This window comes from Drosophila guanche, unplaced genomic scaffold (genome assembly GCF_900245975.1).
Source record: "Drosophila guanche unplaced genomic scaffold, DGUA_6, whole genome shotgun sequence".
Taxonomy (NCBI): Eukaryota; Metazoa; Arthropoda; class Insecta; order Diptera; family Drosophilidae; genus Drosophila; species Drosophila guanche.
In genome coordinates, this window is record NW_022995743.1 from 9283470 (window position 1) to 9300735 (window position 17266).

General features: G+C 47.0%; 8 protein-coding genes across 8 annotated transcripts; 4 read left to right on the forward strand and 4 right to left on the reverse strand.

The window, feature by feature from the left end:
• Nucleotides 1-665: 665 nt before the first annotated feature.
• Nucleotides 666-2630, reverse strand: LOC117578672 (Golgi pH regulator). The gene is made up of 7 exons (XM_034264299.1): nucleotides 2449-2630; nucleotides 2112-2382; nucleotides 1829-2054; nucleotides 1580-1761; nucleotides 1341-1522; nucleotides 1101-1286; nucleotides 666-1043 (listed from the first exon to the last, which is right to left on the reverse strand). Exons 1-7 carry the CDS (start codon nucleotides 2488-2490, stop codon nucleotides 768-770), a joined length of 1365 nt encoding a protein of 454 aa, XP_034120190.1. The 5' UTR covers nucleotides 2491-2630; the 3' UTR covers nucleotides 666-767.
• A 228-nt stretch (nucleotides 2631-2858) lies between these two features.
• LOC117578671 (nischarin) lies at nucleotides 2859-5769 on the forward strand. The gene is made up of 4 exons (XM_034264298.1): nucleotides 2859-3236; nucleotides 3314-3547; nucleotides 4482-5343; nucleotides 5412-5769. Exons 1-4 carry the CDS (start codon nucleotides 3021-3023, stop codon nucleotides 5555-5557), a joined length of 1458 nt encoding a protein of 485 aa, XP_034120189.1. The 5' UTR covers nucleotides 2859-3020; the 3' UTR covers nucleotides 5558-5769.
• Nucleotides 3628-4448, forward strand: LOC117578674 (ankyrin repeat and LEM domain-containing protein 1). Its single transcript, XM_034264301.1, has one exon. It carries the CDS (start codon nucleotides 3649-3651, stop codon nucleotides 4414-4416), a length of 768 nt encoding a protein of 255 aa, XP_034120192.1. The 5' UTR covers nucleotides 3628-3648; the 3' UTR covers nucleotides 4417-4448.
• Nucleotides 5770-5839: 70 nt separating the features above from the next.
• Nucleotides 5840-8041, forward strand: LOC117578670. The gene has a single exon (XM_034264297.1). The coding sequence runs from the start codon at nucleotides 6002-6004 to the stop codon at nucleotides 7802-7804; it is 1803 nt and encodes a 600-aa protein (XP_034120188.1). The 5' UTR covers nucleotides 5840-6001; the 3' UTR covers nucleotides 7805-8041.
• Nucleotides 8042-8166: 125 nt separating this feature from the next.
• LOC117578669 lies at nucleotides 8167-13304 on the reverse strand. Its single transcript, XM_034264296.1, has 7 exons — nucleotides 12297-13304; nucleotides 11936-12240; nucleotides 11348-11872; nucleotides 11194-11284; nucleotides 9719-10524; nucleotides 9288-9655; nucleotides 8167-9210 (listed from the first exon to the last, which is right to left on the reverse strand). Exons 1-7 carry the CDS (start codon nucleotides 13171-13173, stop codon nucleotides 8370-8372), a joined length of 3813 nt encoding a protein of 1270 aa, XP_034120187.1. The 5' UTR covers nucleotides 13174-13304; the 3' UTR covers nucleotides 8167-8369.
• A 274-nt stretch (nucleotides 13305-13578) lies between these two features.
• LOC117578673 (lipase 3) lies at nucleotides 13579-14957 on the reverse strand. The gene is made up of 2 exons (XM_034264300.1): nucleotides 14802-14957; nucleotides 13579-14741 (listed from the first exon to the last, which is right to left on the reverse strand). Exons 1-2 carry the CDS (start codon nucleotides 14898-14900, stop codon nucleotides 13638-13640), a joined length of 1203 nt encoding a protein of 400 aa, XP_034120191.1. The 5' UTR covers nucleotides 14901-14957; the 3' UTR covers nucleotides 13579-13637.
• A 519-nt stretch (nucleotides 14958-15476) lies between these two features.
• LOC117591354 (serine/threonine-protein kinase fray2) lies at nucleotides 15477-16368 on the forward strand. Its single transcript, XM_034284586.1, has 2 exons — nucleotides 15477-16127; nucleotides 16193-16368. Exons 1-2 carry the CDS (start codon nucleotides 15567-15569, stop codon nucleotides 16277-16279), a joined length of 648 nt encoding a protein of 215 aa, XP_034140477.1. The 5' UTR covers nucleotides 15477-15566; the 3' UTR covers nucleotides 16280-16368.
• Nucleotides 16272-16871, reverse strand: LOC117591361 (39S ribosomal protein L41, mitochondrial). The gene has a single exon (XM_034284595.1). The coding sequence runs from the start codon at nucleotides 16819-16821 to the stop codon at nucleotides 16321-16323; it is 501 nt and encodes a 166-aa protein (XP_034140486.1). The 5' UTR covers nucleotides 16822-16871; the 3' UTR covers nucleotides 16272-16320.
• Nucleotides 16872-17266: the final 395 nt, after the last annotated feature.

Below are 17266 nucleotides of genomic sequence, written 5' to 3' on the forward strand. Positions count from 1 at the left end.
TTATCGTACCACCAAAGTGGTACGCTCCGGAAGCCTAGGAACTGAATGAATATGGTTGGAATGTTGCCTTTAAGGTGCGCACCAGGTGCTCTGAATATTCAAAGAGATGAATATTAAATGTTTGTAGGAAATAAAAACGGATATCTCGAAGGAATTGATTGTTACAATCCATACATATTCATATTCTTTAATTGGTTTTCATATTTGAACAGCATTGGCATTGGGCGGTGAAGTTTCTAGCCGCCCTACGCTTACGGCTACCTCAATGTTTCTCTAGTCCAACCCACACCCCATAATTACCCAACAATTCTGTTCGCGTTGCCTCAGAGAACAACAGAGGACTGTGCTAGGAACCTGGGAACAACGGGATTGGAGAGTAACAGTAATTTTAAATGCGCTCAAAGACGATGCGCGGACTCTCTCTCGATGTTGAGTCCAACAACCTTATGTCACAATGGGCCACGCCACTCACCGGTAACCCAGCAACCCAGAGACCTAGAAAGCAAAAGCGCCAAAAGCTTACAAAAGCTCGGGAATTAGTGGGAAATCAGATGGTAAACTAACTACATACCAAAATCAAGCACAACTATAACGTTTTAGAAGGGTTTTTAATTTTTATGCGCATTGACTGTATAGTTAAATATTAATTCTATAAATATATACACTGGTATATATGTACATACATTGATTTAAAACAACCTTAAGCTTGACGAGGTTAAACAAAATGATTCTAAAACAATTGCTTTTAACCTAACAGAAAGAGAGAATCAGTGCAAGTCGGAGTCATCCGAAGGAACTGGCTTCCGAGACAGATACAACACAACGGTGGTAGTCAGGGCGCTAACCAGGAATATGACATCGAACCAACGATGATAGAAGTTAAAGTGTAGATTGCCGAGAACCTCGGTGATGATCACCCGATACTCGGCGGGCATATTCATGCGCATCAGCAGCACCGAGGAGCAGAAATACATGCCCATGATCTGACCCAAGATCAGCACGATGATGTTGCTGGACTTACTCGATGAAATGCGATAAAAGAACTGCAAAACAGCAAAAGTTGTAATGAAAAATAATCGTGTTTTGCTTGTATTACTTACCTTAGTGAGGGTTAGCAACAGGCCACGTATGGAGGTGACCACGATGCAGCCGACCAGCATAAATGAAATATGCTGGTTCCAAAAGGCAAAGTCTATGTCAAAGCCACACCAATGGATGGCAATCTCCAGGCCACGAGTTACGGGATCCTTGCGGCCCACTCTGTCGAATATGATGTTGATGCAACACTACTCAGCGAAATAAATAAATTAATAGAGAGACTATGATTTTGGTCGACCTACCATAAATATCTTATAGACGCAGTAAACACTGAAAAAGTGTCCAATCACATTAAAGTACTTTCCCTTCAGCGTTTGCGACCATCGCTGACGCTCTTCCATGTTTTTCAGCGAATTCAACTCCAGGAAAACGGAGCGCAGTAGCTCCTCCAAGCCATAGACTTCTTGCTTCAATTGATTGATGTCTGAAAGTCACCAACGAAATAAACGTAAGCCCAAATTTATGGTCAAGGCATTCTCACCTTCTCCGCTGCTTGTGCGGTGCACTGCCGATGTTATCATTTCCCAGATTCTCGGCTTTGTGGTATGCTGCTTATTATGGATGTAGGCAGCCATGGCAATGCGTCGCTTCTTGGCCACCAGCATATCCACGGTCAAAGCCAATCGACGCTCGAAACAGATGATGTCATTACGTGAAACGGGCCTGGCAAACAAATTAAATAAAAGGCATGTCACAATGATAAGGAACGATTTAGCGCAGTTAACATTACTTTATGAAGTACGTCATGCTGGTGTAGGGATAGTTCACGGCACCAAAGCCAGAGAGTATGGCCATTACGGTGACACCAATGACACTGATCCGCGAAACGCCCTGCTCAATTGTAAAAATTCCGTGGGAGGCACTAAGCAGTGGAAACGGTTCACCAATACGCCAGAGGCCATAGAGAAAGACAAACCAGCAGATTGTCGTCAGTATTCTCACCAATTTGTCGGAAACTAAGGAAGAATTCACATTAAAGCGGAAATACATGCATATATTGGGGGTGAACTTACAGAAGGAAATGCTGTGTATCACAGAGTGGCAGATATAGATCGGTATCACAGCCGTCACCATAAACAGTAGCAATGTGAGACCCAAGCGCCAATGGAAGTACCGGGAACTGGACTCTAGAACGCCAATGATCTCGAATATAATCAACTCAAACATGGTCACCGACAGCGCGAAGGTGGCTGAGAAGATCAGCTGAACGGATATGTGGCGTATTTCATAGTGCTTGAAGAGTTCCTTGTTGAAAAACAGCCATCCTCCGGCAAAAAACAGCATCTGTAAAAAAAAAACACAATTGAAATTCCATTTGCTGACATCGACATGACGTCTCCCGCCACTTGCCTGCGACACAAATACAATCACACAGTCGCCCAGGAATGCCATTTTTAGCCCTTGATCTCCTTTCAGCTCAGATATAGTAGTTATTTTTCAGGTCGCCCAGGTAATTTTCATTGCTTCGTTGGAATTTCGCTCTTAGAACATGAATATGCCAACATACTAAAATATAAACAAAAGGTGCCGTATGCCTCCGATACGAATACATCGATAGGCGGCGGCGAAGTGTAGCAACTTTGGTTAGCTCCAGTCGCAGCCGTGTAGACTGGGAGCACAAAACTAGCAATATAATCTCAAATTAATCATTTATTTATGTATAAATTGTAGCTAATTCATTTACAAGGCGCCGTTTTTAATGCAAGTCGTGAATAGAAATTTCACACAATGAAAGTGACTGCTATCGCTCATCTCTAATCGATAACAGTAAACAGCTGTTCACTTGACTACAATTGCAATAAATTAGAAAATTGCTTTTATTGTTGGACAACTATTGCACACAATCCCGTTTAAATGCATGTTTAGCTTATAAATACGTGTTTAATGCGTCAAATATCTGCGAGGGCAATAAAAGGACAGCGATGGCTTGCTATTACCGCCAGAACGAGGAGACGTCGGTGACAATACCAAAATACACGAATGAAACCTCCAGTGGCGGGGTCACCTACTATGACATCAAAGTGCGTGTCGCAAAGGTGGAGTGGATGGTGGAGCGGCGCTATCGAGACTTTGCCCAGCTGCACGACAAACTGGTGGAGGAGATAGCAATAAGCAAAAAGTTGCTGCCTCCAAAAAAGGTACGCCCCCTCAATGCAAAACATAACAAAACATAACGCGTAACGAGAATCTATTCATATGTCAATTTCGGTTGCAGCTTGTGGGTAATAAGCAGCCAGCGTTTCTGGAGCAGCGTCGAGAACAATTGGAAGGCTACTTGCAGGAGCTGCTCATCTATTTTCGCACGGAACCACCGCGTGCTCTGGCCGAGTTCCTGGATTTTAACAAATACGACATTATATATCTGCTGCAGGATCTTGCCAAGCTTTTCCACGAGAGCGGTGATGCGCTGCTGAGCTCCACAAAGGAATACAACCTGTCGGCATTGGAGGTGAGAAAATTGTCATTTTTCATTACTTTATGGATTAATACACACTTTAAATCAAATACGTAGAGGATATATACTAGTTATAATTTTTTGGACGATCAGAAATGTCAAATTGTTTGTTAACTTCTTTAGTGAAGAGCTGGCCATTGCAGCTTAAAAAAGTGGACAGTAGCTGCGTCCTCTTTCGAGGTGCCAAGTACTCCCTTGGCACCATCAATTGTCGCTACACTAACTTCTCTCCTGAGCTGCAGAAGACCCTGCAGTCGGAGATACATTTTCAGAGCATCAAAAAACTCTCTAAGTATTCAGCCCGCCACATTAAATGGCAGCGCCGACAAGACCAGTCGGATCTGCAATATTTCAACTATTTGTTGCTGGATCCCCGCGTGACAAACAAGCTGCCGAGTCGGGCCTCGCGAATGCACTGCATTGATATCTGGTTTACTTTTCTAAGGGCCATTTTCTATGTGGGCAAAGGCAAGGGCATCCGCCCATACATCCACTTTATGCAAGCGGAGAAACTACTGGAAAAGCCGGACAGCATCAAGCAGGCCAAAGATCCGAAACTAGCTTTAATTTTGTCCATTTGGGAGCAGCAACGCGGTGTTCTGCTGATGCGTGTCTTCCGCGGCATCTCGTCCACAGATGCGCAGACTCGCGAGGCCTCCATGATTAGTGCTCTGAGCATGAATCATTTAACCAATCGACGAATGGGTGCTTACTTCGGTCCGACTAAGGACAAATTTACTCCCTCGCAGAGGAAGCTTCTGGGAATTGCATTGCTCTATAAGCTAATGAAGCATTTCATTTCAAAGGAAGAGCGAGAAATTTATCCTCAGATATCTAAATTGCCAGCGGCAAAGGCAGCCTAACATGCTCACATAAACCACTACCGAAAATGTATTAAAATGTAAATTAATATCTGCTTTATGCACAGGTATTTGCCATAAGTGAGCGCCTGTGTCTTCCCTGCCCGCCAAACGTGGACCGTGGAGGAAAATACGACTTCTCGCACGTCATGGACTTCTGCACACAACTCGTGGCCTTGGTAGTGACGCCGGTTAAAGATAATGCCAGCTATGCGCAGGACTACAACACAGTGGACGTGCCCATTGGACGAAGCAACATCATTCCGAATAGGCTCAACTTCAACCTGAATGCATTTCGAAATCTCAAAACCCTCAAATTCTCGGCCCTGTCCACGGAGAACATCGTGGACATTGAGCTGCTGAAGCCAACGTTGCAGACAATCTGTGTTCACAACACAACCATACAAAGCATAAACCAGGTGCTGCTCTGCGATAACTTGCACAAACACTGCGAAGTTCCGAGCCTCCTGCCTGAGACCATCAGTCCAGCCACTCCGGCGGATGGCAGTGCTCTAATCAGCACAGATGCGTGGCAGGAGCTAACCGAACTCGATTTGACTGGCAATCTGCTCACCCAAATCGATGGCAGTGTGCGGACAGCACCTAAACTGCGTCGCCTCGTGCTCGAGCAGAATCGCATCCGGGCTGTACAAAACCTGGCGGAGCTGCCGCATCTGCAGCTGCTGTCTCTGTCGGGAAACCTCATAGCCGAGTGCGTGGACTGGCATCTGACGATGGGAAATCTTGTCACACTAAAGCTGGCCCAAAATAAGCTCAAGTCGTTGAAGGGCCTGCGCAAGCTGCTTTCTTTGGTCAATTTGGACTTGAGCTGCAATCAGATTGAAGAGCTCGATGAGGTTGACTACGTGGCCAATCTTCCACTGCTGGAGGCCCTCAGACTCACTGGCAATCCCCTGGCGGGCAGTGTGGGTGAGTTTGCTCATTGATTTTCTGCTTTTTTTCTACCATTGAACTTTTGAATTGTAACTTCTCCGTAGACTATCGGCCACGTGTCTTGGCTCGTTTCCATGAGCGCGCCGTCGAGATTTCTCTGGACAATGAGCGGGGCAGTCAGCAAGAGTTGGACACGGCCCTAGTGCTCTCCGCTTTGCTGCTATCAAAGCAACGGCAACGCCATAAATGATATTCGCATAAGATATACCCAATTCTAGAATTCCACAAATCTCTCCATGCGCGAAAGTATTCCAACCATCAAAATTTAATAGTAATAGTCTCTGTCTCTGTCTCTTGTAATTTTCTTACTGTTTCGTCAATTTCCGATGTGCAATATTTCAATCATCACCTGAAAATGTAATTCGTATATCTTAATAAAGTGTATACTTGTAGGACAACGAAGGATTGAGCGATTGACCCATTACGCTAGCACATTACGTGCCCAATTATTAGGAGCCGCAACCCTCCCGCATTGAGACTATTTTGAAGCAAATGAATTATATACCATAAAGACACCAATGTTCATCAGTGATAAGACCTAATCAGGGATGATTATTTCTAATGAAACCAATTATTCGATGCCTTAAAAGCCTGACCTCTGTGCTGCAAGGAATCACAACAGTACCAGTCCGCTATGTGCACTATGCTTATACTTGTGGTCCTGCTATGTACTTCCTTCCGGCCGGAGCCCGTCGCAAGCGTCCACAACATGAGTTTAGTGAAGTCAGTTCTGGACGTCATCTCTAGCCGAGAGCATTGGAAACATACGCCAATCTTCTTGGGACACAGGACAAAGCGGAATGATATCAACAGTCTGATAATTTGGCTACATCGAACCATGGAAGTCACCAGCCACATAGTGGATACATCCATTGCGGAGCACAAGCATAAGCCACTCGGCCAATACAACATGAACGCGGACAATGCCGTCGCTCTCGTCTTCTGTCACACCTCCCAGGAACTCATTTGGTACCATCTCAACAGGAGTCTTCGAAGGATGCGCCCAGTTCGCTTGATTGTCGCCTTGCCCAATGAACGAAGTGGGTCCTACAAAGCACTGGAGGCTCTATTCCAGAAACTCTGGCTCTACCAGTTTCTCAATGTTCTGGTCTTGCACAACAACCAAATATATTCGTATACTCCCTATCCGGCTGTGCGCTTCTACAAAGTGAATATCTACTCGTACCCGCTGTTTCCGCCGGCTACTAGGGACTTCCAGGGCTATGTTGTGTCCACTCCGGCGGAGAACGATGTACCGCGTGTGTTTCTTATCCGTGACCAGCGGACAGGGCAGCGACTGATACGCGGCTATGGCTATCGGACCTTTCTTGAGTTCCTGCACCGCCACAATGCCACACTGCAGGTGACAAATCCGAATCAGGATCTCGGCCCCACAAGCAATGTCAACATGAGCCGAATAATACAGCTGATAATGGACGGGAATTTGGAGATCTCCTTGCATCCGTATGTGGATGTGCCAGAGGATATGGGCGACTACAGCTATCCCCTGGTCGTAGCAAGGAATTGCCTGATTGTGCCCGTAAGGAACGAGATTCCGCGTCACATGTACCTACTGCTGCCCCTCAACCGCTGGAGTTGGCTGCTTCTTCTCGGTGGAGTGTTCTACATAAGCGGCGTACTTTACTTTATTAATCCCGGACACGATCATAGCAGCTGGCATGAACGGGTTGGCTTCAACTTTCTGGACGGTCTCAGCCGGATACTTTTCATCTGTTCCCCCACAATCGTGCACAGGCCATCGCTTCGCTATTTTATAGTATCATTGCAGCTGACGGTGTTGGGATTTGTTCTGACCAGCTATTACAACATTCAGTTGGACAGCTTCCTGACGGCCTTGGTCGTGGGCAAGCAGGTGGAGAGCATGGAGGACCTGATCGACCAGCAACAGCAGGTTTTGGTGAAGCACTATGAAGCCAGCACTTTTCTTCGCCACGTAGAGCCCCATCTAATCAATGGACTGTCCCGCCTGCTGGTGGGCGTGAATGCCAGTGAACAGGTCTCGGCCCTGCTCGGCTTCAATCGCAGCTACGCGTACCCCTTCACCCTGGAGCGCTGGGAGTTCTTCTCGTTGCAGCAGCAGTACGCCTTCAAGCCGATCTTTCGCTTCTCCTCGGCTTGTCTGGGATCGCCCATCATTGGCTATCCCATGCGCAGCGACTGCCACCTGAAGGCATCTCTCAGCATGTTCATTATGAGAATTCAGGCCACGGGGCTACTGCAGCACTGGTTTGTCTCCGACTTCAACGATGCCATGCGCGCTGGCTATGTGCGTCTGCTGGACAATGTCCTGGGTTTCCAAGCCCTCGATGTGGACACCTTGCGGCTAGGCTGGTTTGTTCTCGGCGGCGGTTGGCTACTGTCCTTATTGGGTTTCGCATTCGAGCACTTAAGACTGAACACAGGCCGTTCATTTTAAGCAAACAAAAAATACATAAAGCATGGATTAGAGCTCTTCAACTCTGAACATATCTGTCTACTTTTCTATTATTGCATCAGCAGTACACTGATTTCAGCACTTAAAAGAATTACCATAAGAGAATTAAAGTGTGAGAGAACCCACCGCTGACAGCCCATTAGGGAGATTATTTTAACAAGACAATTCCTAATTTTCTACCACATAGGAAAGTCACATTCTAAAGTGTTATAATTTTATTGATATTGTCTTTTATCAAAATTGTGTGTCAAGTTTAAGTGATTTCAATTATGTGTGATACGAGTTGGTCGAATTGCAGAGGAATTTCCGTCAAGCAATTGAGATTATTTCCATTATGTATTATATCTACTGCAAAATTATATGCTAAAAACAGAAAAGCCCTTGCCTAAATTATCTCAACTGGGTGTCTGCATGTTATAATATTCTTTTAGATACGATCCGAAAAGGACTAATGTTTGAATCATCTTAAATAGCGAATCGTTAGTGTCTAGTAATTCTGCCAATGAAGTGTGTAGTCGCGTGACTTTAGTTTGCCTGGTGGCCTATATCATTGGGGATGATGATGCTGCTGGGCATGGTAGTGCTGCTGCTCGGCAGCGGCCACTGCATCGAACATGGGCGTGTGCACCTCGCCCAGAAACTGGGGCGTGGGCGGTGCATTGGGCTCGGACAGTTCCCCGATTAGTGGCATGTCGATGTCGGTGGATATGGCGCCTTGGCCATATCCCAGTCCATAGGACTGCTGCTGCTGCTGGTGCTGCTGCACCACGGACACTTGAGCGTAGTCGGCGGGTGCCTGTACCTGATGCTGGGTGTCTATCAATACCGGGGCTGCTTCCATTTCCCCAAACTGAATTGGTGCAGGCAAGCTCTGTTGCACGGGTAGGACCGGCACTGGTTCGGGGTCCACAGGCGCGGACAAGTAGTTCTGCTGGAGCTCTGTCTGTGGCTCCGCGAGGTCTTGCTGTTGTTCTGGCTGCTGGACCTCCATTGGCTGCTGCTGCTGCTCCAGTTGTTGCTCCCCTGGCGCCTGCAACAATTCGTTGTGATCGTCAGTGACATCGTCGGCAGCCTCACTTATATCTGCACCCTCGCCGGATGTGTCCCCATCGCGTCGGACCAAACCCAACATGTCCAGCATATTGCGCTTCACGGCATTCTCATTGGCCGCCTCGTGACTGGGGTAGCAGGTGCTCAGGCCACAGTTGGCCAAATGCTGTGCCATATTGTTGCCATTGCTGGTAGCGAAGCCGCAGATACAGTGCATCTCCTGCGGCAGATTTACCTCCATGGCATCCACGAAGTTTCCATTGCAGTCCACACCGTGCCGGAACTGTGCCCGCTCGCAACATGTCTGATAATTGCACTTCAGGCAGTGCAGCCACCCGCTGTAACGAAAGAAGGGAGACGATTAAAGCATTTAATTCCAGGCCACACAAGATTGGGAGATCTGGGAGTTACGTACGTGTAGTGCGTCTCCTCGCTGGCGAAATCGGTGTTGCACTCGGCACAGGTCTTGCCCTCGAGGAAGGCAAAGAAAATTGGTCGCTTGTTGGTGGAGAAGGGAGCGGGCTCCTTGTGATGGGTGCGCACCTTTGGTGGTGGAATCAGCAGCGAATTGTTGAGCAACAGTCGCACCGGCTTGTTGGTCTTGGTCATGCTGACATGGTGCTGAACCGAATGCTGCTTCAGGTCCCCTTTCTCCAGGAAGCTGAGCGAGCACTTCTGGCAGCGCAACGATGGCTCCCGCTTATTGATATGATCATTCAAGTGCAGGAAGTAGTTTTCGATGCGCAACTGGTTGACAGCGCCGCGAATGGAAAAGTAGAATATCTAAAAGAGGGAAGAGAGCTATTATATATATTATTTGACACGTTATTTACGGAAGGAACTTACGTCCAAGCAGTAGGGACACTGCAGGAAGTTCTGGTTCTTGTGGTCGTCGTAGAAATGCCGGACAAGATCGCGATGGGACGACGAGCGGTAGCTGCAGGACTGACACCAATACGGCAGCTCCAGGGTGCTGTGGACCCTTTGTAGATGGGCCGTCAGCAAATGCAAAGAGTTGTGCCGCTGCTGGCAAATGAGGCAATAGTAGGAGGGTGAACCCTCCGTCTTGGTCTCGGTGGGATGCATTATCTGGTTATGCTTGGCCAGCACCGACTCCGTGGGATGCTTCTCCAGGCAGAACAGGCACTGGAACTGATGTTGCTTGCCCTCGGGCGAGATGTGGGACACCAAATGCGTTTGCAGCTTCTCATTCGAGTCAAAGGATTCGCTCAGGCAAATCGGGCAGTCTACTGTCTTGATAAGCTCATTGGGATTGGCCCTGGGCGAGTTGTATGGAAATTGTTCAAAGTATTCATCCAATCCATCGCTTATGCCATAGTAGAGCTCTTCCAGTCCCTTAAGGTCGTCCTCCTCTTTCTTGACCACCACTGGAATTTTCTCCTCTTTTTCCTTTGGCTTCTTGGCCGATGATTTAGTCACCGTTGCTGAAGGTGCGACTGGCTTCGAGGGCGTGTGTTTGGCTGAGCTCTTGCCTGGTGGTCTTCCCGGTCCCTTTGTAGCTGGTGGCGGTGGTGGCGGAGTGTTCACCGCACGTCTTTTGGTACCAGCTGGCAATATCTCCTTCTCAATGTCCTTCTCTTTCTTTTCCTTCTTGGGTGTCTTGGAGCTGTTGTAATCCGCATCGTTAATCGCTGCACACAGATAAAGAGTAAGGGTAAGAATAAGGGTAAATTATCAGTTGAACTAACTCCTCCTGCCACTCTCAATATCACATAAAACTTAGCTCGTGGCTGGAGCCATATTTAAAAAAAAACTCTATGCGTTTTATCACTCCAAATCATAAATAAATCAAATAAAAACATTGTTTTGCCAAGGCTTTCCATTTCTTAAGTTTTTGGGCAATTTTATTTAGTGTTTTTCGTTTAGTTGACTGCAGTTTAAAATAAGTTAACATGAAAGATGCCAAAAAGTGAGTAGGTGTTGGGTTTTATGCGAGTACCAAGATCAAACACTTGGTGTTCTCACAACAACTCTTCCTGAGCTCAAGACTGGGCGACAATAATTACAAAAAAAATCGAAAAATGGCCGCAAAACACTTGACTTTAAAGAAGGGGTCGATGCTCACCAATGCAATAACATTTTTCCGTTTGGTTGTGTGGATCAACAGACAATGGAAAAATATTATTGAATTCAATAGGAGCCGAGCCGAGCTGACCTCTGTTCGACACTGTTTACGTGTGGCGGCAGGGCAGCAACACGAGATAGGGCCATGCCGACGACCACTGCTTTGGAGTGACACAACGCATTTACTTAGAATTATTCTATTAACGGAGACGATTGAACACTACGAAACTACTAACGTTTCTTGAGGCGCTTGGGTGCCGCATTGGCCGGTGTCTCCTTGTAGTTGGCTGGCAGTACGCTCCAATCTTTGAAAGGGTTAGTTGCCACCTGAACGGAACAAGAGATCGATCAGAAATGTTAGTGCCAGCCAAATGTTTTCTCTTTTCTTACCTGATACAGGCGCTGGGTGATTGTCTCCGTGGTAGTGACTCTCGTCTGCTCGGCTATGTGTATTATAATGTTATTGAAGGCCTGCAGGGCATACGTGCCAAAAGATTCACGCCACACAAGCTCGTCCAGGAATTGCTGGATCATCTGACGCGACAGCAGGGACAATGTGTTCTGGAACATGCGAGGAACGATTCGACGCAAATACTCCATCACCGCCGAGTTGTTGTGCTTGGCCGTGTTGTCTGTGGCCGCTGCCTGGACAATATTCTTGAATCCCAAGCTGAACAGGGTGATCTTGTCGACCGTCAGGTCGATGCAAATGGTGCTGTCCTTGTGGACCCAGCGCGAAAGCGGCTCAAGTATGCCCTGGAAGCGTTTCTTGTAATTACGATCACCATCAATAATCGGTTCCACTGCGCGCAAACGAATGGATTTCTCTGCATAGTCATAGACGCCTAGCACTTCGACCTTAACCTGACGTTGAGCACCATCCTGCGAGGTGGTTCCCAGTGATATGACACCCACCTGCGAAGTACATTAAACAGTGAGTGGACATAAATAAATTTGGGGAAGAATTCTATACAGTACCTCAACAAACTTTCCGGGACCTCCTAGCTTCTTGCACTTCTGATGCACAGCCAAAGTGCAAATGGCTCGCAGCCAGGTGTATATGCCCTTTATGTACACACTGTCCACCTTGACCCACTGGACCACATTCTGAATGCTGGTCTGACAGGCCCAATGGTAGATGAGCTTTAGAAGAAACGTGGGCGGATGCGAAGCTCCCTCAAATATTGAATTATTGAAGACCGAAACGAAGCGATATGGACAACAGTCACTGATCCACACATAGCCTCCGGTATAGGGGAATTTCGAGACATCCGAGTATATTCCTGAGGGAGAATTGAACGTGAGAAGAGTTTATGGAGTTGATTGATCCTCTACATACCCAATTTCAGTTCGCTATTTCGATGATTAATGCAATTCTGCTGGGACCTGAGAAGACCCTCCTGGAGCAGCCACTCGCAAAACTTGTTCGGGGTCAGCATGAGAACCAGTTTGACCTTGGAGTCCAGTTTGCTGCGAGTTGCAGCCATGTCTTTGATCTTGAGGAACGGCTTGGCCAGCACCACCAGCGAGGGATATGTTTTCCCCTGCATTTTTGAGTCCTTGCCATCCTTGACGTCTTTTGAATCTTTACTCTCGTCAGTGCTGCCCACAACTAGACCTCCCACCGAGTTGACCTCAGCTGGGCGATAGTTCTTAGGAGGAGATTCACCAGTGGAGTCTTTTGAAGATTTGCCACTCGAGCTACTTTTGCTGCCCTTGGGCTGGGGCGATGACTTGCCAGGAGATGACGCAGCGGCGGCTGATGATTTTTTGCCAAGCTTCGGAGACGTTCCAGCAGCCGCTTTTTTACCCGCCGACAAGGCTAATCTCTTCGCTAAGGGAACATCATCATCCCCGTCGTCGGATGACTCCAAATAGGCAATATTTGACGACTGCTTTGGTCGCCCACGTCCTCTGCCCGTGGAGCCAGCAACCGGTGTAGAAGACTGAGGCAGTTCGACCGGCTTGGGCGGCTTTTTAGGCAATGTGGCCTCTTTCAGCTCCTGCAGGACCTTTCCCTTGAACGAATAAGCCTGAAACACTTGGCCATTGAACAGCTCCTTTCCTTCATTCGCGCTCACGGCACTCTTGAGCGCATTTTTCACGGCATAATGCTCGCTGGTGATTTTGTCATAGTATGCCAACTGCGCCTCGGACAATTCCTCCACCCAGACCTCCATATCGAGTGAAATGTCACTTTTCGTTACACGCGTCATCTTGGGGAATTGATAGCCCGACCACTGGCCAATATTTGGCGTTTTTTAAATAAATTTTATGCGAAAAGATATTATTTTCTGTATTTGATTAGGTTTTTCGTCGTGGGTGTACCTGCGGAAGTGTGACCGCGGATTTATGTGCACGACGCTCAAAAATATACCGAAATATACCGAAATGCGTGGAAATCGATACTCATTTTATGGTATCAAGCAGTGTTGTATTCTGCGCATTTTTATGAGTTTGAATTTGAATTATAACGTGCTTTGACCATGAATGGGATCGACTACCATTAAAACCATAACAAAACGGAAAATTATCGCTGATTTATATAGAATTTATGAGCAACTTAACAACTATGAGCTCATCAGTAATTAAACCCCATTGATTAAATAAGCAGCTGTGGGAAGTGTTTTGTTGCTTGGATCTTGATCTCACAATCTTGAGTTTTATTTGCAACACATGCTTACGCATTCCTTATGTCATTGAGCACGCGGTCATAAAGTATTTCCTTGACATTCAGGCCCCACAAGAAGTCCAAGTGATTCCACTTAGTCTCCGGTAGGCGATAGGCGCTCCTCAACGAATTGGGATCCATCACGTAGCGAAGACGATCGACATCGATTAAGCTGGCAAAGTAGTCATTGTCGCTGTAGTAGAGGTATGTGGGAACATTGATGCCCGCCACATCATAGTCTGGGGCAGTCTTGGAGCCGTACTCCTTCTTGTTGCGGCTCGAGCCGTAGTCGAACTGTCGGAAATATCCCGAATTGTACTCCTGCAGATAGTGGAAGATCTGGTTCACCGAACAGCCCGCCGGTGTGGTGGCCATAATTTCCGGTATCAATGTCTCGTTGAGATACGGCGAGTTCCAGCCACCCAGCAGGAAGAGGCTGTTTGTGCAAATCACTTGGGATATGGACTGATCGCTGCACAAGAGACCGCCCAGCAAATTCATAAGTTGGGTGTTTGGCAAAAACTCCGCACTGCCGAACAGCTCAACAAAGGCATTTGGCTGTCCCAACAGGGGTCCTCCAACGACGGCCAAGGGACTCTCCATGTGCTCCATCCAGGCGACGGGCGCCAGGAGATGGGCCGAGCGTATGCGACTCTTGAACCGGGGAATCATGGAGTTGAGCACGAAGAATGAGGTCGTGCCCTGGGAGTGACCCACGTACGACAGCTGATCAGCGCCAGTGGTGTACAGGACGTAGTCCATCATGGCGGGCAGATCGTAGATGCCAATGTCATGCCACTCGAAGTTCCAGAAGGGCTGCAGCAGCGGTGTTTTGGTGGCATGTTTCTTCGAGTAGGTGTTGCCACGAGCATTGCCCATCCAGACATCATAGCCAGCCTCCGAGAGCAGGTAGGCCAGACCACTGTGTGTGCCGCCCAAGACCCAGTCAGAGGACGAGCACAGCAGACCGTGCATGAGGAAGACAACAGGGCGAACGCCATCATAGCCTGTGTTCTTCGAGTAGGGAATGCGGTGCATGGTGAGGATGTACCCGTCCGATGTCTGAACAGTGTGCTCCTGAATCTCATAGCCCTGTCCTCTCACCAGAGTCAGCTGAATAATAGCAATCGTAATTTAAATATATTCAAGTGTAAGGAAAGCATTTATCCGTACCGTTGTCACAGAGCTGGCTCGGCCCCCGTCGGCGGGCAAGGCCGAGGCTCTGACTAGGCCTAGACATAGCAGACCCACAAGAAGTTGAGGCACCATCATTTTTGATCACACGTGTAGGTAATTTAACTACTGGTGTCGCCTCTCCTGCCTTTTATATACCCCCAAGGAACATCCGATAAGCAGCGCTAGATTTGCCGAAACATATTTATGGCTGGCTATTTTCGTATAGAAACGACGTTCATCAAGACTGATAGTTCGCTTGAAAAATACAGAAGCGATTTTCCTGTAGCGATAATAATACAGGTGGCTCACGATAAGTGAGTGCTGCTATCATTCTGTGAATCTTGACAGATACGCTGCTGGTGGGGCTTCATGTAATATGATTACATTTGCAGGAAGTTCAGCCAAGGTTAATTTAATTTAATAAACGGGTTTTATGTTAATTACATGTTCGGATTCCAGATCTAGATCACAATCTGCAATGGAATGTAATCAAATATGCACCCAAAAATGTGATATTTCTTTATTGTGCAGCTTTCGCGCCTCCGTTTAAGTTTCGATAGTTAAAGGAGGTCTAACTGGGTCAACCAACACTTTTTGTAGGTATATCAACGGTATATTTTGAAAATGAGAAGGTATATTTCAGTTTACTACTAAGAACCATACGGTATATTCAATTCATAAATACACGGTCACACTCTTCCTCAATTTACAAAATAAATGTTTAAATTTTACTTAATTCTTATGTAAAAAAGACATAGCAAAATGCGTGAACGGGACAGACATGATAGGGAAAGAGAACGAGATAGGGAGAGAGATCGGGAACGCGACAAGGAACGCGAGCGACGCTACCACTCCAAGTCGCCCAGCAGGAGCAGCCGGCAGAGCTCCAAGCCCAAAAAGAAGAAGTCAAAGAAATCTAAAAAGTACTACAGACGTAGTCGTAGCAGCAGCCGCAGCACGTCGCGCAGCTCTTCGCCACGCAGTCCAAGCAGCTCCCGCAGCCGGCACAGCAAGAGTCGCAGTCGGGACTATAACAAATCTCGCTCTGCCTCCCAACGGACAACCAGAGCCCCAAGCTCGGAGAGCAATTCTCGTTCAACGCCTGTCAGTAGCAACGTAAAGGGTATCGATCTGCTCGACTCCAAAGTGCAAAAGGCCTTGGAAAAGATAGACGAGGATACCTTCAAGCCGTCTGCTTTCTTCAGCACCAAAGATCGTGAGGCCCCAGAGAAGGTTATCATAGATCTGAAAAACGAAACGGTGACTGTGCCGAAGCCTGTCCCAGTCCCGGTCCATACCGAAGATGTAATATTCCATCCCAGCGTAAGTAGTATTTTTCGGCTCTACCTCTGGTTTTCTTCTCACAATCATGTGTTTTCATCTTTCAGTTCCTTGGCAATCCGGATTTAAAGACAGAGAAATGGATTCGCAAACTTTACGTATATCGCCAAAAGTACATCCAGGAAGTAGAATAGTAGAATTTACAATCTGTATTTAAGAATCATAAAACTTATGCTTAGAATATATCGCTGCCTGTTCGTCGCGCACGCAGCAATGCCTCCGATGAAGTAAGTTGCTCGTTATCCGACGGTTCCTTGGCACTGCCATCTGCCTGGAGGCTGCCCGCCTTGAAATCTTCAATAATCTTTTTCGAATAGACGGCGTTGAACAAGTCCAGGCTGGTGAACTCAGACTGCACCACGTCCGGTGCTTTGTAGGACACATACGGCTTCAGTTTGCAGTCTGTTAGATCGGGCACAATAATGTCGGGAATCTTCTCGGGTATCTCCACAAATTTTCCATCAACCATAATGCCTGTGTCGCGCACGCCCCGCTTATCAATGGCCACCGGCGGATTGGCCATCGTCTTCTGGGCCTCCTTAACCACTCGAGTGCCTCGCTTGCCGTGCACGTTAAACTTGCGAAAGTTCCGCTTGCCATCCAAGACAGCAGACGTGCAGATGGCTCTCTGTGGGCACTTGAGTGCGAATGGCACTAGTTTCATACAATTTTGCATTGTTTCTTATGTTTTGGGGAAAACTCGAGTTGGTTAAATAACAAAATCAATCAGCTGTAAGCCGTGCGAGCTGCCAATCTATTTTTATTATTTCGAGTTTCATGGCTGCAAAACCATCGATACATTAAACCGTTCATCAAAATCGTTTTAAGCAATTTAAAATGTAAAAATAGCCACAAAATAATATATTTTATTAGCGTACTGGGCTTAAACAAATACAAATATTCAGTGTTCGCAAGAAAATTTAGCGCAACTGGGAGACAGTCATGGGTTTATCTACTAGGCTATTGATTCTGATCAAGAATATATTTGCTTTATGGTGTCAGAAACTTTTCCATCTGTGCGTTACATACATCCACTTTTGTGCACAAATTCAATATCCCCCATATCTTTATTTAGATTCCGTGGTCTCTCATATTGTGGTTGGTTACCAAACATAAAATAT

Excerpts from the sequence above, each read along its gene's own strand:
- LOC117578672 (XM_034264299.1), bottom strand. The coding sequence starts at position 2,490 with ATGGCATTCCTGGGCGACTGTGTGATTGTATTTGTGTCGCAG. Across the intron at positions 1,523-1,579 it reads CCGCACAAGCAGCGGAGAAG|ACATCAATCAATTGAAGCAA; the intron begins GTGAGAATGCCT and ends GGTGACTTTCAG. Across the intron at positions 1,044-1,100 it reads TGTTGCTAACCCTCACTAAG|TTCTTTTATCGCATTTCATC; the intron begins GTAAGTAATACA and ends GCTGTTTTGCAG.
- LOC117578671 (XM_034264298.1), top strand. The coding sequence starts at position 3,021 with ATGGCTTGCTATTACCGCCAGAACGAGGAGACGTCGGTGACAATACCA. Across the intron at positions 3,237-3,313 it reads AGTTGCTGCCTCCAAAAAAG|CTTGTGGGTAATAAGCAGCC; the intron begins GTACGCCCCCTC and ends TTTCGGTTGCAG. Across the intron at positions 5,344-5,411 it reads TCCCCTGGCGGGCAGTGTGG|ACTATCGGCCACGTGTCTTG; the intron begins GTGAGTTTGCTC and ends ACTTCTCCGTAG.
- LOC117578674 (XM_034264301.1), top strand. The coding sequence starts at position 3,649 with ATGTCAAATTGTTTGTTAACTTCTTTAGTGAAGAGCTGGCCATTGCAG.
- LOC117578670 (XM_034264297.1), top strand. The coding sequence starts at position 6,002 with ATGTGCACTATGCTTATACTTGTGGTCCTGCTATGTACTTCCTTCCGG.
- LOC117578669 (XM_034264296.1), bottom strand. The coding sequence starts at position 13,173 with ATGACGCGTGTAACGAAAAGTGACATTTCACTCGATATGGAGGTCTGG. Across the intron at positions 9,656-9,718 it reads AGTGTCCCTACTGCTTGGAC|ATATTCTACTTTTCCATTCG; the intron begins GTAAGTTCCTTC and ends TCCCTCTTTTAG. Across the intron at positions 9,211-9,287 it reads AGCGAGGAGACGCACTACAC|CGGGTGGCTGCACTGCCTGA; the intron begins GTACGTAACTCC and ends CTTTCGTTACAG.
- LOC117578673 (XM_034264300.1), bottom strand. The coding sequence starts at position 14,900 with ATGATGGTGCCTCAACTTCTTGTGGGTCTGCTATGTCTAGGCCTAGTC. Across the intron at positions 14,742-14,801 it reads GAGCCAGCTCTGTGACAACG|CTGACTCTGGTGAGAGGACA; the intron begins GTACGGATAAAT and ends GCTATTATTCAG.
- LOC117591354 (XM_034284586.1), top strand. The coding sequence starts at position 15,567 with ATGCGTGAACGGGACAGACATGATAGGGAAAGAGAACGAGATAGGGAG. Across the intron at positions 16,128-16,192 it reads ATGTAATATTCCATCCCAGC|TTCCTTGGCAATCCGGATTT; the intron begins GTAAGTAGTATT and ends TTCATCTTTCAG.
- LOC117591361 (XM_034284595.1), bottom strand. The coding sequence starts at position 16,821 with ATGCAAAATTGTATGAAACTAGTGCCATTCGCACTCAAGTGCCCACAG.